Source organism: Lutjanus erythropterus, chromosome 24 (genome assembly GCF_056507025.1).
Source record: "Lutjanus erythropterus isolate fLutEry1 chromosome 24, fLutEry1.hap2, whole genome shotgun sequence".
NCBI lineage: Eukaryota > Metazoa > Chordata > Actinopteri > Lutjaniformes > Lutjanidae > Lutjanus > Lutjanus erythropterus.
In genome coordinates this window covers 6001881-6024956 of record NC_139340.1, presented here as the reverse complement: position 1 = coordinate 6024956, position 23076 = coordinate 6001881, and the positions used below count along the sequence as shown (strand labels likewise).

The window sequence follows — 23076 nt, the reverse complement described above, 5'->3', positions numbered from 1 at the left end:
AGATCGTTTGTTGGTCACAGTGCTGTCCTAAAAATAAAAAAGGGGGTTGGACTCCAAACATTTCAGCTTCACTCCGGCCGTTTTTGAGCGTTGGCAACCAGCTGACTGGACCGAGTGATGGAGGCACCTTCTCAGAGTTTGAAACTGCAATCCAGTCATTTAGTCTCTGCCAGGCACAGCTCAATAAACTGGAAAAGAAATATTAAAAATACCTCAATGATAGCAGTAATTGCACATCTGTACTTTATATTTCATGCATGTGTTATACTTTTTATCTCTCCAAATATAAGTTATTAGCTTTCAAATCCTTCTCTCATTTTCTCTATATTATAAAATATTTATGACTAAATATTCAACAGAATTGGAGTTTAGATACTATTTGTTTATACTAAAAGACTACAGTTTGACTGTTACTGTAAAATCCCAATTAATCCATGACACATTTTTTTAGTGTAGTTGACGGAAATGTTAAGAACTGATAAAAACACTCATTGCTTTGTTAATCAACAACTTTTGATTTTTGAGTTAATTGTACTAAAATGTATGAAGCCAAAGAAGCCTAATTACTTCAGGATAATTTGATAGTTGAATGAAATAGAATGGCTGTAAAAAAAAATGTACTGAGGTTTTTTTTGTGACATGCAGTCAAGTTAATGTTCAATAAAACAAATTATTTTTAGTCACTTAACATAACAAAAACACTAGTAGAAGAGGTGCAATGTTATTCTGAGCACAGAAGACTGAACTAATTATTACCTACCTGCATAAGTTCAGGTAACTTACATTTTTGAGTTGAACTGACTCAGAACTATTTAATATGCACAAAGTTTTGCGTGCGAGCTATTTAAAATTTCCAGTTACCTATTTGTTTGTGTTCACACACTCAGAAGACAAAGCCTTATCCAAGCATGCGTTGTGGATTGATGCAGGAAAGTTGTTGCAGAAGAAGCAAAATTCACAAGGAAAACCCCCCAGTCAGGTTTAAACCCATGTCCTCCCCAGTATAAAACAACAGCGACAAGCTCTGACCCACTGAGCCGCAGCATTTGAGCCACCAGAGCCTGTTAGAATTGTCTGAAATAAACGGAAACCACTGCAATTCGATGAGGCCACACGTACTTAACTATTACTGTATTATTTCCTGAGCTCTGACTCTAGAAGCATGTTTCGGAAGACACTCCACACATTGGTCTCCATGTAAGTAGACTACTTGTATGTGGTCCCAGAAATTGGCCAGTGACAAGGACGGCTTGTGGGAAACTTGACTTTTACATATATATAATAATGTGATATGTTAGAGGGGAACTCTCTTTCTCTTGACCCCTCTACAGAAAGTCACAGCTTTTAACTGCAAGCTGAAATTCATTTTCTATTACAGATTAAGCATTTATCTGATGCGTTTTTCCCTCCTGAGTTACTTATAAAGGCCATCTTGTGAATACCAACAAGGGACAGCAATGCAATAGCAAATTTTTCCCTTTGGTGTCTGTAAAAGTGAATAAAATCAGCTATTTGTGCTGCTATTCAACACTGTGACTGGAATAGCATCACCTACAGACCCCAAAACACAGAGACTTTAATACTCATTCACTGCAAAATATTTGGTGTGCACTAATTAATAATAAAGATTGAATGGTGGTGTGGAATTCAATTAATCAGCATTTTGAATATAGTTTATGTTTATGAAAGCATGCACAGTTAATTAAAGTGTACAAAGTGCCTCTTTTCAGCATGTTTATCAGCCATTAATACTTCATTAATTTAGAGGACGGAGAGTGAGGATCATTATTGGATGTTCACTTATCTCCCCCTTGTGGTGAAATCATGTAACTACATCTCAGTCACAGTTCAGTTCTGTAACTTATAAAGGGAAGATCTCCTTTGAAATGTGGTGTTCCAAATATTTAAGATAAAAAACGTCTTCAAAAAGGGAATACATTCTCCATAAGGGAGAAAAAGGACTTGATGATGCCTGCGGTGTAGCCTTTAAAGAAATGACCCATTGGCACTAAATTAAGACTCTAGTGGAAACTATTTGTTTGAGATATTTCTGTCCCTCTTAACTGACCATGGGTGTGGTTATAATAAGAAAGAATAAGAAGAATAAATAAAGAATTCCTCTGTGGAGAGTGCAGGGAAATTAAAAATAACTTCATTCATTGTATTCAAGAGTTCAAACACTGTAGAACATGACCTTGGTTCATTACAATACCACTGAGAACACAGCTAACAGAAATCAGAAATATTTTATTTATTCCAGGGGGGACACTGGGTTTGTTGCTTCCATGCAAGAATAGAAATATATACAAACACAGGAAGGTAATCAGAAAAATAGAAAATAGAAATAAGAAGTGTGTTAAAAACATGTAAATTGCATGTAAAAGCATGTTTAATACAATATATAACAACAGTACATAAACAAGAAACAAACATGAATGCTGAAAAACTGAGTCTATAAATAACTGTGAAAATGCAAGAAGAGTCTCAATAAGAGTATTAGTTAAAATGTTTGGTATGAATTCACTGTACACCACAGTATTACACAGCTGCTTATTGTTGCACTTTCAGATTATTTCAAATTATTATTTTCTTATTTGGTCAGTACTGCAAGGTTGAAGATTATATATTGTTTTGTCTTATTTTGTTTTGCATGTTGTCTGTATTTTGTGTTGGCTTATTGTGTAACACTGTCTTTTTTCTGTTTTGCAGAATTTCAATAATAATAATAGTAATAATTAATATAGTTATTTTAAATATTGTATTTTATATTATAAAAATAGTATATATATTTTTTAAATTAGCTACAACTAAAAAAGTGTCCTCTATACCTGTGAGAAAGGCCATTATTTCATTACTTTAAATAACTTTTTATCTGCTTTTAATTACTACTGTGTCTTAATGAATTTAGAAAGATAGAGAATGAATTTTTGAAATGCTTCAATTGTGTATCTATTATTTTGCCAGCAAGGTCGTATTATATACAAGACATTCAACTTTTTTCCTGCATGAAGTTCACAAAAATGTTGGAAAGAAACACACGACTGTCATGTAATACAGCCGATGTTGGACCGAGTTCCAATTCGTGGTTAGGAAACCTCTGAAGGACACTACGCAGAGAAGGTGAGAAACTTTAATCAAGGTACGGTGCACTTTTTGTCCTAAATAAGTACTCTTGTGCTATTCCAAACGTCGAGTGTTATCAAAGTTAACCATTTTGTTAAGTTGGATGACATACCGTGTTTTAGTCCAAGATTTGGAATTCAGCTTGCCTCGGGTTCATTGCGTTGGTCGTGTGTGGAAGGGAACCCCAGATAAGTGAAAGATCTCGCGCGATTGATCGTTTTAACCCAAAGCATTAACTTTTTCTAACCCCAGTCAAGTGTTTTCTATCCCTTAAAGTACTCGGATCCTAACCACGACGTTGCCAATTCATAAAAAGTAAGTTAGTATGTACAACGTACACAAAGAAGAAACAGCGCATACAAACCTCGCGAGACTTTAAAAAATGTGTGGTTGCCTTCCAGATACGACTGTTGCGTCCCATCAAAACAGGAAGTTTTCGGAGTTGACAGGCTAGCTTTCTAGCCTACGAGTTGCATACGCGTTTTGTATGTTTTACCAAATGTTTGAACCTTGTCGGCTATCTGTCATCGCCACAGAAGACGAAAGATAAGATCAGAGGCAGCTGTGGGTTAATGTGTTCATCGGCTTCGGTTTGTGATATTTAACTTAAACGAGCACTTTGTCAGTCTGGGGATTAGCCGACGAGCTAACTGGTAAGCTAATGTTAGCTCGGCCACGAACCACAATCATACCTGTCAGGCAGCTACTGTATTCTACATTAACTTACAGCGCTGTCTGCCGTGTCTGTTGTCACCTTTTGTGTCGTATCTTCTATCTAGCTAACCAGACGGCATCATAACATGAAGTTATGGAGGAGCGAAAGCTAAAGAGAAAGAGTCCCAGGAACTCCACCAACACAGCGGCTCCGACTGGTGGCTCTACCCGGAAAACCAGCACTTCCTCCGGGGGACGACATGTAGGCTACAGCCACAACACTGGGACTCACTCCAGCCAAAAGAACAAGAGTAGGAGGTAGCCACTTTAGAACTATGAGTATTTTACCTATTATAACTTAATATGTATTTTATATCTTCATCAGAAATGAAGGAATTATATTATTTGAGGTTTCTACTCTTTTGAGATGATGTGGAACTGTCATCACTGACTGTTTTGTTTGGTGTTTTCCAGGGGGGTCAGAGACAAACCCAGGCATCATTTGGGTTTGGGTGGTAAAGCTAATCAGAACCAGAGTCAAGCAGCACCTATCATCCAGCACTCCTTTCTGACTGATGTTTCAGATGTGCAGGAGATGGAGAATGGCCTACTTAGTCTCCTCAACGACTTCCACTCAGGGAAACTACAAGCATTTGGTAATTTGAATTGCAAATGGACTATTCTTTAGAGTACACGTTAGCTGCATGAACAATTATTTGTTTATTTATTACTTTTATAGGCTGTTTACCAGCTAGAGCCTCTCACAGGAGAATGTCTATTTGATGAAAATGACAGTGGCAACAACAGATGAATCAGTTATTAATAAAAGTTAATACTTTATTGCAGTAGATTTTATGCCGACATGAGATTTAACTATCTGTGGTTTATAAAAGATCTTGTTGTCATTTTATAAATTGGTCAGAAAGTCACCAACCTTTTAAAGTGATAGATTTTTGCAGGAATTTGGCTGTTCATTTTTTGGGGGAGCCTGCTGTACCAAGTGCCCTTTAAAAATTCAGATTTTATATTTCTTCGCTTGTCAGTAAATGTACACATCTAACAGTTTGTAAAACATGACATCTTCACACAATGATTCATCATGAAATTCTTGTAATTATAGTTATTTAGATGCAATTTCAACTTTCATACATGTTTAAATAGTGACAACCTGGTACCAAGTAACATCAGCTTTGTGAAAAGTGGTAGACTGATTTTTATTTTTTGAAGTAATACTTCTTCTATGGTATTTATGCTGACTCTATATATAACAGTCTTTTATGTTATATATTCAACATGTGTCTGTCCCTCCAGAAACATGCTCATGTCACCCAGTTTATCCCCACATGTGACAAACATATGCACAAATAATATGTTTATTCCAACAAGAGAGAGCTGACTGGATTAAGGTTTTCCGTGGTCATTAGGCAGTAATATTTCCCTTTTAAGAGGATTATTCAAGGTTTACAGCACCCCTCTCAACCCAAATGAAAATTCCCACTGGTAGGGTGAGTCTCTTCTTATTTAGCTGGTTACATTATGCATTTTTATTCTAATTGGACTATTATTAAAATAGTTAGCTGAATATTAGGGTCCATGTAAATGCAGCTATTGTCCTACAAATGTCTTAAGATGAACACAACCTTGTGCAACTAAAGCAGAAAAAAAATACTGTTTCAGGCAAGCTAATAGTAAACGTATAACAGCTGACAAGTTTTCTTTTCCTTCTCTTTGTGACAGGAAATGAGTGCTCCATTGACCAGATGGAGCATGTGAGGGAGATGCAGGAGAAGCTGGCCCGTTTGCACTTTGACCTCTATGGCGAGGTTGACGAAATGCCCGAGGACCAGAGGAAAATGGCCTGCGACACCAACATGGACAAATTACTTCTTAATGTAAGGCTATAACAGCACAATTTGTAAAATGTTCTGACTTTATCCTCTCTGAATTAAGACACTACAGTCTTGGTGAACAGGTCTGCTCCTGGTATGTTAGTGATACAGCATGTGGAGCTCAGTGCGCTGTTACATGTACTTTGTTATGCACTGATGTGGTATAACTAGTCAAGTTCCCAAGAAAGGATTTAGCTGCTTATTGCCTGCCACATTAGTCTTTAAGAGTTTATATAGCTGCTTGTTGCGTGTTGAACAAAATAAAGTCTAGAGGGTCTTTTAAAGTGCACTGAAAATGAGAGAAATTTGTTTAATATCTGTAAAAGTGAATAAAATCAGCTATTTGTGCAGCTATTCAAGTCTGTAACTAGAATAACATGGCCTGCAGACCCTCACACACAGAGAGACTTTAATCCTCATTCAGTGCAAAATATTTGTTGTGCAATATGTAAGTCTTGAATGGTGGTAGATTCAATTAACCAGCAATGGAATACAGTTTATGAAGGCATGCACAGTTAATTAAAGTGTACAAAGTGCCTCTTTTTGGCATGTTTATCAGCTGTTTTACTTCATTACTTAAGAACAGACAGAGTGTCTCATTATTGGATGTTCATTTATCACCCCCTTGTGGTTACTCCGTGCAAGTACAACTCAATCACATTTCAGTTCTGTCAATTAAATAACAAATATCTACAAACAGGGACAGTTGTCTCCGTAAGGGCAAGAAAACAACTTGTTGACTTTTTTAGTTGAGTTTTTTGATGGTGGCACATTCAGATCATATTAAGGACCAATTAAGTTGTATAATAAGATAAAAATGTTCTTTTTCTCCACAGCTTGAGGAGCTGAGTTCTTCCATGTATCCTTTTGATAATCAACATTCACCAGTCTCCTTCTTTGCCTTCAGTTATGTCAAAAACTTCAGATTTTCGCCTGTTTTTTTTTCTTGACCCTGCTTCTCCAGTCAGAAATTGAATCTAGCCGACTCCCAAGAGATCCCGAGGACTGCCAGCATGTGATTTCCTCACCTCCTCTCAACCCCGTCTCACCCGGCTGTTTGTTTCATGCCACCTAGAGGGGCCGCGATGGAGTTGAAGCAAGCTCGAGGCACTTTCTTTTAAGTATTACGGCAGAAAAGGCAACAAAGCTGCTCACCAGCGTTCCCTGTTTGTACAGGGGGATGGATGTATCGTAAGATGTCTTCACAGGGATGCACTGATGGCCTTACTTTTCATTTATATTGAGTATAAATTGTAAACAGCAAGAGGACAGTATTGAACGGTGTATTATCTTTTCTCTTTTAGGCTGAGTTGTGCAGTGAGATCGGCATTGGTGCATCCCTGTCACGGCCTGCTTAAAGTCAAGTTAAAGTCAGTTCACTCATTTCCAACCAGTCTAGATTTGCAATACATTGCTAACCAAAGTGATATTGATAAAAAGAACTCATCAGTGTCTATTTATAGCCTTTGTTAAAAGTGAACTGACTTCAGATTTGCTCATTTTCTCAGATAAATCTAGATCTAAACTCATTTTGTTGCACTTTGTCTTATCTGTCGTCACAGGTCAATCAGCGTCGTCACAAACTAAATACCCAGAGGTAGACTTAACAAAATATAGATACAGAAATAATTATTTTTCAACATAGAGCTTTAAACACTAGCTTTAATTAATTAAATCGGTCAATAAATACTATTTAAACTCACAGTGCGCTGTATGTTACAATTAAAAAAATATAAGCATTGACCCCAGTTTGTGATTTTTGCATTTGATATCCTGCTACATGTGAGTGGCCTGATTGTCACCTCCAACACCTCGCTCAGTGTTGAATATATTTGCACATATCCATGCAACATGCGGAGCACATGGCACATTATCACAGGCGTGTTGGTTTGCCACTGGAAAAGAATAATCCAAATGTTGACATCACAGCCATGCCTTAATTTTTCTTGATTTAGTCATTTTTGCCTTATTGGTTCTCACCTTTTAATCGACTTACATGGAACATTGTAGGTTTGGATTCTGTGTTTTAAGATAATCATTTGTTGATGCTGCTTTGATTGTAAATGATCTTTTATTTTGTCTTATTTTAGCAAGTGTTGGTGGGGGGTGTGGGACTATTGAAGTGTTTTAACTGTTTGTGAATTTATTTTTATTGACTTAATAAACGTGTTGTCTGAATCTCTTGCCTCTGGTTTTTGAACCGTCCGTTTTAAATGAAGCGAACAGGGAAGAACGCTGACCAAGGACTTGGAGAGGAGAGGGTGAGGAAATAATGTGAGAAAAAGAGAAATATCAGCCATAAAGAACACATTTCATTCTGAAGAGTATAAGAGGGAAAAATGAGAGAAGGATTCTTAGGGTCTGAGCACCAGCCTCGGTGCAAGGACCCTATTGTAATGCAAGGATCGCTTTTCTTTTTCTGCTAAATGATTTGCATTTTTGAGGGACTAAACATGTTGGAAAACACGCCACTCCGTGTCAGTCCTCCCCTGCTGAGTTACCATCAAATTTTCAGTGTGGTCTACACTTTTCTTATGTCTAAAATTAAAGGGAACATGTTTAGGTGGATGTTCAGTCAGTGTTGATGGTAAGTTGTCAATTGAAAAAATAAATTCTTCAGTGTGTGCAATATTGACTGAGAAAGCTGTTGCTGTGCTAGCTATGTATATAACTATTACTTTGTTGGCCAAAACCAAGTACCCCAGGCTTTGAGACAAATTTGACATTGAAGCCAAACCATGTACTGCGACCCAAAAGACTTTTTCCCATAGACTGAGATTGTGAAAGAAGTGTAAAATGATAAATAACTTTATTTAAAATTACTCATTTTAACACCAGGGTTTGATTCAGTCCAATAACATTTGGATAGTCTAGAGGACTCGATTAAATAATTTTATTCTTAGGACTGAAGTCTCGTGTGCTTTAGAGGGTTGATCTCACCAAGTTGGCTTCAGTTTTTCAGATAAATTGAATAAAATAGCAGGGATTCTCCTGAGAGCATGCGCTGCAGGGAAGTGAACCACAGTATGTTGGACAGCTAATGAAACACAGCGTAGAAATGCAAGCTGAAACAGCCTGCAGTTCTTCCTGCTTCCAGTGACATCACTGTCACATCGCCGGGTGCAGGATGAACATCAGATTTTGCAGCAGGAGAGCTCAGCTGCACACATTATTGCTCTGACTACTTTCAGCATCAAGGCTGACTGAACTTCCAAATGATAAATGCCAAATTTTCCCTTTTAAGATCCCTGCATTGTCATTTATTTATTGATTAATTAACTGCATTATAACATGAATAGTTTTTAGCACATCATTACAGATTAATAATAATGCTCAAGTGCCTCTTGTAGTCCAAAATCATATGCAATTTGTTTTTATTTATTCTGACAAGCTGTTGTTCGTGTCATTGTCGTGTACTTGAACCCCTCATGTTACTTATTAATGAAGAGGAGGAGGGATCAGATGTGCTGCTGCAGTGTGAAGGAATGTGCAGCTCATCCTTTTGTTGATGCGTCTCTATGGTGACGGGCAGCTGCGCAGTTGCAGCCTGTTTTGCGCTCAGCAGAAAAAAAGCGAAATCTGACGGTAATCTGCACTTCACAGCTTCCAGCAGAAGTTGGAGGACCGTTTTCCCCCTCAGCTGGTGAAGTCCGGTGTGAGGGACATGGAGACGAACCTGCACTCAGTGAAGCGGTGGCAGCTGAGCGGGACAGACCACGACCCCCAGCGAGTCCAGCAAACCCGCTTCAGCTCCTGGACCCCGCTCAACAACAAGACCAACAACCTGCAGGTCAGACCAACACCGACACAACCTGCTCTGAAGCCTTATAACAGAAACTTTTAGTCATATTAGATGTATTTTATTGATCGCCACTAGATGGCGGTAATGACCAAATTATTATACAGTGCATTGGACTGTTTCAGATTTAAAATGTACAGAAACCGACTTAAACCCGATTTATTTTGAAGTCCTTTCTTAAAAGTTGTATTGTGGTGTAGGTGTTGCTGCAAAAATGCTTGCATGAGTTTTAAAATAACAGTGAACAATGATGCGAACATGAAATTACACAACCATTTAGGGTTTAGATGATCAACCTGATTTGGATCAGGTGTGCAAAGTGACTGGATGTCTCCTCTTTGAGCTTCCGGTCGACTGTCCTCAGCACCAAAAGATCAATCATGCCAAGGTAAATTGTAATTATTGTAATTATTATTTAATTCAACCAACTTTGCAAAACGTGGATTTAGTGTAGAGGTGGTTTTGGGCATCCAAGTTTCTGATCTTTAGGCTTATGTCAGTAAAAATAGGAATACAGTGTAGGAATAATTTTTTTACAAGTACAGATCCTGCATTCAAAATCCTTATTAAATAAAATTACTTAAGTATTAAACTCAAAATATGCTTAAATAACCAAAAGTAAAAGTACTTATTATGCAAAATGCTCCATTTCACAGTCACAGCCTATACATTATATATTGAATTGTAATAATTGATGCATGAATGTTGCATTAAAGGCTTAATATGCAACATTTTCCTTTAAAAAAAAGTCAATGCATAGACTCATATAATCCTCATTTCTCATTATTTTTGCTGTGCTTGTAGGGTTGCCACCTGTCCTGTATTTTAAAATACAGTATTGAAAAATTAGATGCACTGTCTCTTATTGAATCAATATAGGAAGCAGTTTGTCCATTATTTTCATGCACACCCTACGCTTGTTAAATTACTCTGCATATATGTTAAAAAAAAACCCAAAAAACATGGTGATGTTCTAGATAAAGAATAATCTTGAAAAGATGAAGCCCACAGTCGCCAAAAGAAAGACTGGACTCTATTCTTTTATTAATGGCTCCATTAGACTAACATTTTCACACCATCGGTCTTTCATTAATTATCTGGAGTTTTGCTATTCCTCCTGTCTTCATCAGTGTTTTGGATCAAGCTCTTGTAGGTCTTGGCAGAGCAGTTTGACTCTTACACAATGAGGTGCACCTTACACATGTCCTTCGCCGAATTTATAAAGTTTGAGAAAGTTTGAATGAGTTTTGTTAAGTGTCCTTTTCTCCCTTTTCTTCCAGTTATTTGAGGAGAGGATGAATCTTTTGCTCCACTGGTTTGATCTGTGGACAGAGAGGCAGAGGAAACACCTGCTGCACTCTTTGCTCACGCGCTGCACCAGGTCACAGCTCAAGTAAGACCTTTTTTATTTAAATTTGTGTCATAACAATCAAGTAACTGTGTTTTTTAAAAGACTTCAAATGAAACAGTCTGGCAATCTGAGCAGGTACTGTCGGGATTTGCTGATCGAGACGGTTCCTGTGACTCGCGTGGACTTTACATCGGTGCTGCCACGCTTCCTGTCCCTGTATGTGATGTCATTTCTGACCCCTCGCGACCTCTGCTCCGCCGCCCAAGTCAGCTGGCACTGGAGGGTGCTCTCTGAACAGGTGAGAGGCAACAAAATAAATTAACAACAAAATATTAAACATGAAGTGAAATATAAAATATAAAGTGTAATAAAAATAAGTGCAAAAACCAGAATAATAATGAAAGTAAGATAAGTTAAGAAAGGAAACTACAAATAAAACCTGAACTACTCCTGTCCAGGACTGTCTCTGGGCCGGCCGCTGCATCAAAAGAGGCTGGTTCCTTCCCTATACTCCAGCTGAGAAAGAATTTGGAGCATGGAAGAACCACTATGTCTCCTGCGTCTCCACGCTGGACTGGCTCACTCCACGGGAGGCGGCTGAGCAGTACGGGACCCTCAATCAACAAAGCTCCGGGGTGGCGGAGGAGGAGGAGAGGAGGAAGGAGAGGAGGATCCGGCAGATGATCAGAGACAAACTACAGGAGGAGAAGAGTGAGCAGGAAAGAAATAAATAAAAAGAAATGATAAGTTCTCAAAAAAAAGATGCCCTCAGTGTATATACCTGTGATATTTTCAGGAGTGTCTCTGAGGAGCAGGAGAGCCTGGGGCAGCTACACAAAGACAGACGCAGCCAGAGGTGGAGGAACCCAGACAGGGAGGTCCAGCGCTGGACTGACACTCAGCTCTTGGCCCTCTCTCTCCTGGCCTCCACAGACTGCTGCGTCCCCCAGCCTCTGTCTCAGCCTGGACAAGGGACAGAGCATCACTGCAGCCACAAGCGTGGAGAGAGTTCAGGCCTCCAGTCCCAGCAGGTGATTGTCTACAAATTCACTCATATCATTTATCTGTTTTAAGATACAGTTCAATATATAAAATTCCATAATATTTTAGACTGAAGTGCATGATTATATTACAAGTTGTTTTTACATAATGTACACAAGGGAAGCAGAATATTAGAGGAGAAGTGTGCATCAATATAATCCAGTAACTTTGTAATCAAATATCCTGAGCAAATAGTTTTGTTGCCTGGCAACTGAAGTCGCTGCGCCAGGCCAAGAAATAGTTCCAGCACAGAACTGCCTGTGAAAACCACACCTTGTTTTGCATTTGTGTTTGTGTGTCAGTAACTCTGCAGCCAACATTATCTTCAGTCTTTCAGAGGCTCACTGTATAAACCTGTGTAAAACTGTATGTGACTTCACTGTATAAAATAATCCACACTGACCTCTGGGAAAATCACAGCCTTAATGAATGTCACAACAACAAACCGGAGACCTGGAGCGTTCAGAGCATGGATGGCTTTCCTATGTCTGTTGACAATAAGGGGCAGAAGAGACACACTCACCATCCAGTCGCTGAAAAATGCAGTTAATGTCAAATGTTTATGATGGCAAATCAAAGCATTAATTTTTCTATGTTGTTTCCAAAGGTGTTGTGTTTTAATTTGCTATTTTACAGGTATTTTTTTGACCATCTTTATATATTCACAGGTGACCAAAATGGTAAAATTTTACACCAAATCTGTGTAATAAACAGTATCAACCCCAAAAATGCTGCAGCTTAATATAAAGCATGGGAAAGGCCATCAAATACTTTTATGATCATGTTCTAAGCCCTTATTCAGCTGCATTGCAAATTAATCTTCAGGTTCCCAGGTTTTGGATGATGTATACCACATCTTTTTTGGCATATACCGTTGACCTGCTGTCTCCCCCTCAAGATCCCCTGCCTCCTCTTATAAATGACAAAATAGGTCTGTGGTACAGTAGAGGTGGGGGAGCGGAAGAGCTTAAACGAATGAGACGCATTTAATGCTAACCAAACCTCTGTCTCCTTTCTCAGTGTACGACTGAACAAAGCCAGTGGAGCTCTGTCCTCCTTCACGTACAGACCTGCTCTGCCACACACTGTCTCTCCCGTCCACCGGCCCACTGCTGCCCTCTTACTGCTGATCTCTGACAGGACTCCTGCCTACGAGGTGAAAAAATAAAAAATAAAGAGTCCATCAGACAGTGATGGAAGATGACACTGAGCGTAAAAAGAAAAAGTCACAGTGGGAAGATGAAGGTATAATATTTCTCCCTGTCTGCTCGTTTCCTAGCTGCTGCTGAGTGGTGTGAAGGCAGGAGTGATTGTGGTTCTGTACGACCACAGAGGGACTCTCTCAGCTCTGTTAGCCCAGGCAGAGAGGGCCATTTCTGGGCAGAGAGCTCAAAGGCTGGGCCTGTTAGCTCCAGGAGGAACGGAGGAAATCCATCTGCTGTACGGTGAGAATTAATAATCGTGTGTGTCTTAATGTGCGGAAACGCTGCCAGGGCTAGTTCCAGTCCAACTGGAGCCTCCAGTGTGAGAAGTTTATCTCTGAGGATACTGTGAAGGCAGCACATCTGCTGAAACCATTTCATGCCTTTTTGTGATGTGACAGAGTCAGTGGTAATCCTTGTCCCTCGGCTGAGAGTTGGCCCAAGACTAACTGTCATAAATCTTAATTAATTTTACATTATGTCGGACTCAACTCTCTCCAGATCAGTGAGTTCTGCTTTTAATTTGATGATTCAAGAAAAAAAGTGTGAAGTTTTTCAATTGTTTCTGAGCATACACCATTTTATGTATATAAAAAATAATAATAATAATTTTTCATACGCTGTGCACTGTGGCACATTGATTAATTTACTCAGTCACAGTTTTCCTTTTGGCCCGTGAAGTTGCCTTTCAGGGGCATATTTTGCTGGAAAATTATGAATATTTTTAGTGCTTATGACATTTACTGTTACTGTTTTTTACTGTTTACTGTCTAACTTTTCAAACCTGATTAATTTAAAATCCTACTTTCTGAAAAGTTGCCATATTAACAGGAATGCAACTGTTGGTTATTTTCATTATCATTTGATCTCTTTATCATTTTCTCGATTAATAAATTAGTTGCTAAGTCCATAAAAAGTCAGAAAATGTAACTTATTAGTTGTTTGGTCCATAAAATGTCAGAAAATGGTGAGAAATGTTGATCATTATGTCTTGTTTTATCTAAAACTTGAAAATAGTCACACTTCAGATGCTAAAATCAGAGAATTTGGACCTTTTTCCTTCCGAAAGTGATTAATCAATTATTAAAAAAGGTAACTCATCATTGCATCTCTGTATATTTAAGGATATTTTCAGTTTACTAATCCACTTTTTTGTTTTACCATTAACCTTCAGGTAGTAGCCTGTCAGAGAAGACTCTGCTGACCCCTGATCATAGAGAATTCTGGGAAAAACTGAGTGGCTGGGTGGCACCAACTGAAGAAGGAGGAGGGATCGACATCTTCTCCCCACTGGCTGCATCTGGTGGGTCGTCACAGACAGGAAATACACACTTCTCTGGCATCCATCACCGTTTCTTCTGCATCTGTCTCACTGACGTCTGTCCTCTTCCTCAGCATCAGGAGTGGCTCTCATCCAGACCCTCTCCACTCTGACTGGTCTGGAAGCTCGGGCGCCGATGGGTCTTGCCACCGGAAGTTTCCAAAACAGTGAGTCAGCTGCGCACGAAACTGGCTCAACTGAGTGACTTCAGCTAAAAAATGTTTGTCAAAAACACCCCAGCTTAGCAAAATGCTCTTTGTGACCTCAAAACTACCACTAACACCTCCTAAAAATATGTTAAGCCAGCAGGCGCCTGATGTGATTCTTGGCTCAGTGCGACGTCTTGACTTTCTCGTAAACGGTCGTCCGCACCAAGAACGATAACTAACCATTAGTAACTTTAAATATGTTGTTTTAAAAATGATTCTAATTCAAGTGGATGGCAGACACACCACAAATGGTATCGTTAAGATCACTTTCAGAGCGCTTTGATGAAAGATAGAAACACTCACAGCCAATCAAACTCCATTTAAGTTTAAAGGTACAACCCAACATGTGTTAAACAGTTATATAATGTAATATTAGGCTGCAAATTACACATAAAGGCATAATTTTACACTTGTTGTACTGTCACAGGGTCAACGGACTGAAATATTATCATTTTTTAATATCATTTTTTTTAGATTTACCTTGATTATTCAGTAGACCGCCACATGTACAATGGTTTCTAAGCATCATGTTTCTGTTGCTGTCTCCAGTCCTGAGTGAGTGGTCTGAAGGCCGTGCGTGCTCCGGCCTCTTGAACGTGCAGCCGGCCGCTCCAGCGCTGCAGTTTGTGTGCGAGAGCGTCCTGCAGGGCTGGTGCGCACAGGCTCAGTGGATGGAGGAGGCTCTCGGGGAGCTGAGGGGCCGCCTGGGGCCACAGCTTCGGCGGATCAGCCTGCGGGCCAGGGGCCGAGCTCTAGGTGGGTTTCACGCACATTTAATTGGACCGATGGCATGTTTAAACAAATGCCTGCATACTCTACGTCCTGTAAAACTTTGTGAAGAATCTGTTCATGTGTTTATAGGTCATTTTCTGTGGGAGGAAATCCACCTGGAGGAGCTGTGTGTGTCCAAAGATCTAAATGAGGCTCTGATGGAGGGACTCACTGCTCTGACAAGACAGGAAGAGGTGGAAATTACTGTAAAGGAGTTTTTGTAGGAAACTGAAGTGATCCAAAGTTAATCACGCTCTCTCTCATCTTCAGACCAGACCTGTGGAGTTCCTTGCCGTCTTCCTGACAAGATGGAGTGAGGAGAAGCAGGGAAAAGAGTGTAGAGGAGATGATTTCTCTTTAGCACCTCATAACTCACAGAAATGCCTCAGCCGGATACCTGAGCTACCACAGGTGTGTGTGCTTTGTCCATTCAGAGACGGTTGGAGGAGCACACTTCATCTGTACAGCTCATTTTCTGTCTTTCTGTCTTCAGGCGACATTAGATTGGAGAGGTGCAGTCGTCAGAGAGCTGCACCACAGCGAGTGTGTTTATCTGGGGAGACTGGGCGCTGTGCTGAAGGTACGGCTTCCATTTTTGAGTAAATGGTAGACTATAATGTTAAAAACATGCAGAAATGTCACACTGTCACATGTTTAGCTGCTGAGAGGTCATTGTTTCAGCTGTGGTCCAACTTGATCTGACTTACAAATGTTTCCTCTGGATGAATATTAGATAAAGCTGTCCAGAAAACAGCGACTGATATTTGATAGGAGCTGGGCCCTTTCAGCAAATTAGTTTATATATTTATGAGTTTATATCATGCCTTTGTAATCTTTTAAATATTGAATATCAAAAGAATAATGGTTCCACAGCTGCATGGCCTGCAAGCATTTCCCACTTTTTCATTAGAATGAGATTTGGAGAGGATCATTTAGATCAGTGGTTCTGAAACTTTTTTTCAGTAATGTGCCGAATGTTTCAAAGATTTTTTTCCACTATTTTTTTTCCGACCAAAGCAAAACATTTTTGGTGGGAAAAAAAACCTTTATGAAGAGAGAGAATACAGTGCAGCACAATCAGTGTCAGCTTATTGAGATAAATCCTATTAAAGCTTATTCCTCCTCATACATTCAATACTTCCTGCTTCCTGTGTGTTTGCTTTTGTTGCTTTCTTCTTCTGCTAGGTTTTACGGCAGTTGACAGATTTCGGCAGCAAACATCTGCAATGGAAACAGGAATATTGAATAGAAAATATATTTTAATTGAACTTACATTTACATTTTACTGAACGTATCATAGTATAATTAATTTAGAAATGATGCATGACTAATATTTTTTTAAATCAACATTTTTTAACAATCTCAAGTACCCCCTGCAGTACACTAAAGTACCCCAAGGAGTACTAGTACCACCATTTGAGAAACACTGATTTAGATGATTTTCAGAGCAATAACCAACCCAGCAGGTGTTTTGTTTGTGCATTTAGGTGCACAAAGGGTCAATGTTTTTGTCTTAAACCAAGACGTTTAATCAGTGGCTGTTCTTTCTCTGTGTTGAAGGTGTACCAGGAGCCACTTACAGCAGCTCTGAACTCGAACAGAGCCATTCTCAGCTACGCCGACGTCCACATTGTCCTCAGCCCTGTCACACAAATACTGGAGCTCAACAAGTACACGCATTCTCGCTAAAAACCCAGCATGTTTACATCTTGTATTTTTATACCAATATTCATTATTGTACCGTATCTCTATAAAATGAACAAATGAAGTAATGTTAATTAAGGATCATATTTATATGATACTGTCTTCTTTGTGTGGACATGACATGACAGATGTGTGTATGTGTGTGTGTCTGTTTCAGGGTGTTTCAGGTGGATTTAGAAGCCAGGCTGCAGCAGTGGGGTGCAGAGCAGTGTGTTGGAGATGTGTTGTTAAAACTGTGCTCAAAACTCCGAGTTTACAGTAACTACCTCAACAACTACACCACCGCTCTCAGCACCATCGACAAGGTAAAAGCATGTGTTTGTGGTCAAGCTAAACTAACTAGTCTGCACTGATTTTGTACATAATTTAGTCAGATGTGTTGTCAGTTAAAGTTTGTAAAGTCAGTGTGAGATATATCGGTAATAATCAAATGCATTGTGCATGTATTGTGCGTCAGTGCAGGGAAACAAAGCCTCCATTTCGGGCCTTCCTGAAGAGAGCAGACCGAACTCTTGCTACACACATGCTGAGGTAACATCACACACATTTGAATCTTTCATGTGTTTAAAGAGCATGAGTAATTAATGAATTAAAGTGTAGTGCTTGTGAAGCCTGCAGGAGCTGCTGCTGTGTCCGGTGTGGAGAATCCAGGAGTATGTGACTCTGCTGCAGGCTCTGTCTGTGCACACACACCCCGGTCACCCCGACCACACACACCTCTCCTCTGCCCTCAACACCCTGCTGCAGTTCAGAGAATTCATACAGAAGGTGTGACACCCACACAGAGCTGGGCTTGTTCCTCAGGTTGATTTTAAATGCAGCTTTTCCGTATTTAGTTTAATGAATACACTTCTGTTTTAGTTAAAACGTAACTCGGAAAGAGACCGACTGATGGACGAAACGCAGCAGATGATACAAGGCTGTCCGGTAAAAACATACTACCATCTCTCCCCCTGTCTTATTTTTATTCTCACACTCTGAACACAACATATGAAACTTAGATGTTGAAATATTTTAATATGAACATGGTGTTTGTCCTCCATATGTGTGTGTAGCACCTCAGTGAAGGAAACAGGCAGCTGATAATAACTCAGGATGCTGCTTTGCTCAGGAGTCCTGATGAACAGATTCCAGACTCACTCAGGTAACAACACTAACGTCCTTTCACTGAGTGGATATATTTCATTATTTACTAGGTTCACAAGCCAACTGATGAGTTTTTCTTATTTACTTAGAAATACATTTAGAACTTTACTTTAAAAAAAAGACATTTATGCTCAATTTTCTATATTGAACTACTTTTGTATCACTTTCTAGTGACAAATATTGGGAATATTTGCACAGTTAAGCACTAGGTACAGATCGATAGTCAGGGTCAAACCAACCACACTCCTTTGGCGAAATTAGTCATTTTACTTCACTGAACACACGAGTTGTTGGTCTTCCACCGCCTCAGTTTGTTAGCTTTATTGGGTGACATCAGTGTTTTAAAATGTTAGTTCTGCTTCACCAAAGTCACACAATAAAACAAGCAAACTAACAGATCGAGGCAGCGGCAGACCAGCAGCTCCTGTGTTCTGTGACTTAAAATGACTGTTTTTGCAAATGGAGTCTGGTTTAACTAGAGAGACTGATATTTGGCTTATATGAAGGCGGTTTGTCATCAGCAAACAGCAAGGTAAAGCTGTGAAAATATTCTAAATGCAGAATACACTTAAACAGATATCGAACACATACATTTTGCTTCTGACTCTGTCCACATCAGTAAACTGCTTAGCTTCCTCCACTTGTGCTGCTTCTCCAAACTGGTAATAGGTAACACACTGACTATGGATAAGTGCCTCATACAGCCCCGCTTCAAATAATCCAAACTATCCCTTTAATTTAAGCTCGTGTATCTAATCCAGTGATTAATTTCATTCCACAGGACCTATGAGCAAGTGTCAGATGTGGGGCTGTTCCTGTTTAACGATGCTTTGGTACTGACGCGGCGACATGTGCGTCACACACCTTTCACGCTGGCTCACCGCAGCACACACACTTTCCTGGCCTCTGTGTCTCTCTGCAGCCTGGCTGTTCGAGAGATCACACATACACGCTGTGAGTTTTCACCACATAAAGAATATAATGTGCTCAGTAATCTTCAGTATGACGCTTAAAGTCTTCTAAATCCTGAAAGTTACAGGAATATAAATGATTTTCTCTGTAGATGTGAGTCATGCCTTTGTCCTGGAAGGTCCGTGTCGCTCCTGGGTTTGTGCCACGGAGAGAGGCGAAGAGAGAGAGCACTTCCTGTTTGTGCTGCGTTCAGCCATAACCACGGCTCTGACAGAACATCAGTGACAGCTCTGCAACAATACATTGGCAAGACAAGAGGAGGTTTGGACACCACAGTTGGACACCACAGTTGGACACCACAGTTGGACACCGCTGTTTAGGGCTGGGTATTGGTGCTCAATACTGTTAAGAAAAATAAGCCAGCACCAAGTAGAATTTAACTTTTGCAGTCAAACGATAATCCTGTTTGTACCCAGATTGAGAGAAAAATTAATTTGTATGGTTTTATTCACCGCAGCCATTCTTCAGTTTAATGCAGCATGTGATTGGGCCACTCGTGCAGCAGCTACAACCCATAGAGTCTTTGGTGTGGTGATGTTGAGCAATGCTTTATGTGATAGAGTTGGCAGTTCAGTGTGCTGAGACGCCACCAAAACTTTTGGCTATAATACACACAAAAATGATTACAGTTCTAGAATCGATACCCAGCCCTACCACTGTCGGCCTTTCTTTATTTTTTCAAAGGACCACAATAAGATGAAAAAACATAGCACTCCTGCCACTGTTTAAATCGTGTTCTGAGTATCTCACTTTCAATTTCTCAGTTCAGTTGTATTTACATGACGCCAAATCATAGCAGAAGTTATATCAGGGCACTTTTCATAATATTATTTACAACAGTTCCCACCATGAGCAAGCGAAAAACGTCTTTTTAACAGGCAGCAACCTGAAGCAGAATGAAAGAAAGTAATCATATTGTCACAGTAATTACTTTTACAAGTCAACAAAAGGGAATATGACCATTTTATGTGTTTGCAATATGCAGAAGTAATCCAGTATTTTGTTACTTTGTCATTTCGCCCAATCCTGCATTTAATAAGCTGGGACATTCTTAAAAGCAGTGTCAGTTTGTCACCAGCTCGACATTAGAGATAAAGCAGTATGAAAATTTCGTTTCACAATTATGGTGGCCAAAGGTCAGTATTATCACTGTATTCAAAAAATATTGGGCTGAGGTGCTTCCTGGACTAAAAATTAGCTGGTTTGAGGTGGTTTTTTGGGATATATGTGTACTCAGAAATCACAAAAAAAAAACTCCAAGGCTCTCTCTTTTAAAACAATTAAAAATGATGTGACATTATTGTCACAGCATGGTCGTGTTAGACCTTTAAACAACGAACAAACAAACTCTGATGCCTTTTGGCATCAACCTTGGAAGATTCTTATTGATGGAAAACCACTTTAAAATGGCCTTTTGTTCCATTTGATCTGTTTGACTGTCAGAAGAAGGCTCGCATTAAGAAAGAAAATTGTTAAAATCTGTTGTAAATGTTGAAAGAAGCACTGATACACACAATGAAATCTTTTCACCAAGTTTCATATTGAAAACCTCTCAACAATTTGAAGTGACATCATATCCTTTGCGACCCACTTTGCTGTTGTGTCTGCGTCTTGAAGACTGTTGTTAGCTGTGGTTGATGCTGGATGGAGATGACTGTGACTTTTTCAAAGCGCAGTAATCAAACATGGTTTTCACGATAATTAGAATTTGAAATGCTCATATTATTTGCCAGGAATTTGTAAAACCAGTAATAGTTTCATCCCTGCAAGAAACAACAGCAGAAAAATACAGTACTTTGGCAGCACCACATGATTGATGCTCCTTAAAATGTTCTGTACTCTTGCACTGTAAACTTGTTGTAGCTTCAGTTAAAAACTGCTGTAGTACCTTACTAACCTTAAGTTTTTTTTCTGTTTTATGTTCAACATTTTGACCTGTCAGTCGTAGTTTTTGTCTTGTGTTTGCCACAGTCCTCATTCGTCCTGTCTTGTCTTTTTTGTATCTGTGTGTTAAACACTCTTCAAGTACATGCTGTAAACTGACAAACCAGTTAAAAGCCAGTTAAACCAGTAGCATTACCTTGACGGTTCTAGCATCATGAGTAGCTCTTTGACAATCTGACCTTTAAACATCAGCTCTTCATATAATATTAGATTTTCCCAATTATTTACACAGATATATTTCCAGTTTTCAGTGTTAATAAATACTAAATGTTTCAATGTTACGTCTTCAACCTCGTCTTTTAAATTAGTATTGATTTATAAATTGTGTTTACCTGTTTATTTTTGGAATCACTATGATTTTATTTTATAGATAGTCATTTTTATAATCAGATCAGAGGCATTTCTCTTGTTCCAGGTATAAAAAATCTTTATTGATAACCAAAAATAACACAAATGTCACATTTTTAAAGATTATCACTATCAAGGAGCTGCATTACAACACGTCACTTTTACACCTATGTACATTATTGCCACTTATTTAAAAAATGTCCATGTGATCCATCCCAGGAGATGGATAAATGGCTGTGTGATCACCTGTACATCTCCACAGATCAACACAAACAAACGTTCATTTTCTCTCAACAGCACAACCGTATAACAGACGCAATGTCCTAATATTACTCTCCAGTTTAATTTATCATGATCACAGTGACATCTTCACACAAACCCGTGACATTAAATATGATATGGAACTACTTTCTAAAATGTTTGCACGTTTATTTACACCTAATACAACGTGTAGACACTGAACATGATACTGACACAAAAATCAGTTGCATTTTGCTGTTTTTCAGAGCACCACAGATGAGGATCAGGTAGTAGTGGAACAGTTTTTCTTTTAAAAGATAGAAAAAAATAATGCAACACAGAATTTTACTTTTAGTTCTTTAGATTTTTAGTCATTCTCTTTAATACCCGAAGTAGCTGTGAGGATGTTTTTAGCTCCAGAAAGTTAAAAAAAAACAAAAAAAAAACTTGTGACAAAAGATTTTAAAAAGCAGAACAGGTATCAGTGTTATCACAATCTGCGGTTCACTAGATGTGGGTTGTTGTTGTTGTTGTGTGCAGCGGGCGTGTGTGTCGGCTGTTCTTTCCCCCCAGTGGCTGCGAGAGTCTTGTTCTGCAGTCCCGCGTTCACCGCCGTGCCGTTCGTCCCTTTCTGGGAGCTGTAGCCCTTCGGTTTGGGGATTCTTGTCGGTCCTGGTCGTCGGAATGCTTCTAGAGGTATCTGTGGAAAAACCAGACCAACAATGAAGTAAAGTCCGATAAAGAGCAGTAATAATGTAGTCTTAAAGATTGTACGATGACTTACAGCAAAGAAGGTGGGGAGAAGGTGGGGAGGAAATGGGATGTACATTATTTTGACAAGACCAGTCAGTCAAAATCTGATGCAGTACTGATGATGACCACTAGATGATATCAAACCATATTTTATGGACAGTAAATGACCAAGTGCCAAAGTTTTACTGCTGCATTTTGTCCCTAAAAGAAGTAATTTTGGAAGAAAAACGTTTTTTTCCTCATTAGTCTTGCTGTTCTGTGATCGTATTCTATTGTTCAATCAGTCCAATTATAATTTTAGAATAGAGGAGAAAACCTTTATTGTCATTACACAGAATACAACAAAACTAGGAGCACTGCTCCTGATCAGTGTAATAAAACAAAACCACCACACAGGAACAAAAACAACCTCTGTCAGTACGTTAACAGCACAATAATAGGTAAAAAATAATAATGGTTCTCAAATCTCTTCACATCAAGGAATCCTAAAATGATACAAAGTCAGATCACGAACCCCTGTGTGATAAAATCTTTTCTTTTAGATGTTTTATTACAAACAAAAGTGAACAGTGTGTCCTTTGTACTTTTAATGCAGCGGTGTTGCTTTGG

At 39.1% G+C, this 23076-nt stretch overlaps 3 protein-coding genes across 5 annotated transcripts in view; 2 read left to right on the top strand and 1 right to left on the bottom strand.

Annotated features, from left to right (window-relative positions):
- Nucleotides 1–3024: 3024 nt before the first annotated feature.
- Nucleotides 3025–7844, top strand: ccdc28a (coiled-coil domain containing 28A). Of its 3 annotated transcripts, none has more exons than XM_084713910.1 (6): nt 3025–3120; nt 3903–4095; nt 4252–4433; nt 5515–5669; nt 6503–6525; nt 6631–7844. In XM_084713910.1, the coding sequence occupies exons 2-6, from the start codon at nt 3932–3934 to the stop codon at nt 6683–6685; spliced, it is 579 nt and encodes a 192-aa protein (XP_084570036.1). In that variant the 5' UTR covers nt 3025–3120; nt 3903–3931; the 3' UTR covers nt 6686–7844. The 3 variants fall into 3 exon arrangements, with proteins under 3 accessions (XP_084570036.1, XP_084570035.1, XP_084570034.1); XM_084713909.1 differs by lacking the exon at nt 3025–3120 and adding an exon at nt 3536–3687; XM_084713908.1 differs by lacking the exon at nt 3025–3120 and adding an exon at nt 3536–3776.
- Nucleotides 7845–9229: 1385 nt separating this feature from the next.
- Nucleotides 9230–19908, top strand: ect2l (epithelial cell transforming 2 like). The gene is made up of 21 exons (XM_084713694.1): nt 9230–9456; nt 10746–10858; nt 10952–11114; nt 11275–11527; nt 11613–11847; nt 12878–13013; nt 13137–13302; nt 14234–14362; nt 14455–14547; nt 15139–15345; nt 15451–15554; nt 15631–15771; nt 15854–15940; nt 16921–17030; nt 17222–17369; nt 17522–17595; nt 17676–17832; nt 17926–17991; nt 18120–18208; nt 18992–19164; nt 19274–19908. Exons 1-21 carry the CDS (start codon nt 9331–9333, stop codon nt 19405–19407), a joined length of 2904 nt encoding a protein of 967 aa, XP_084569820.1. The 5' UTR covers nt 9230–9330; the 3' UTR covers nt 19408–19908.
- Nucleotides 19909–21526: 1618 nt separating this feature from the next.
- The window catches only part of filip1l (filamin A interacting protein 1-like), a 98738-nt gene continuing 97188 nt past the window's right edge, over nt 21527–23076 (bottom strand). The window contains exon 6 of the mRNA XM_084713659.1: nt 21527–22414. Within this exon, the coding sequence (XP_084569785.1) occupies nt 22205–22414 (210 nt within the window). The 3' untranslated portion in view covers nt 21527–22204. The remainder of the gene's footprint in view (nt 22415–23076) is intronic.

Coding starts and splice junctions, on each gene's coding strand:
- ccdc28a (XM_084713910.1), top strand. CDS start 3,932: ATGGAGGAGCGAAAGCTAAAGAGAAAGAGTCCCAGGAACTCCACCAAC. Junction 5,670..6,502: donor TGGACAAATTACTTCTTAAT/GTAAGGCTATAA, acceptor TTTTCTCCACAG/CTTGAGGAGCTGAGTTCTTC. Junction 6,526..6,630: donor GAGGAGCTGAGTTCTTCCAT/GTATCCTTTTGA, acceptor CTGCTTCTCCAG/TCAGAAATTGAATCTAGCCG.
- ect2l (XM_084713694.1), top strand. CDS start 9,331: ATGGAGACGAACCTGCACTCAGTGAAGCGGTGGCAGCTGAGCGGGACA. Junction 17,833..17,925: donor TCAGAGAATTCATACAGAAG/GTGTGACACCCA, acceptor CTTCTGTTTTAG/TTAAAACGTAACTCGGAAAG. Junction 19,165..19,273: donor AGAGATCACACATACACGCT/GTGAGTTTTCAC, acceptor TTTTCTCTGTAG/ATGTGAGTCATGCCTTTGTC.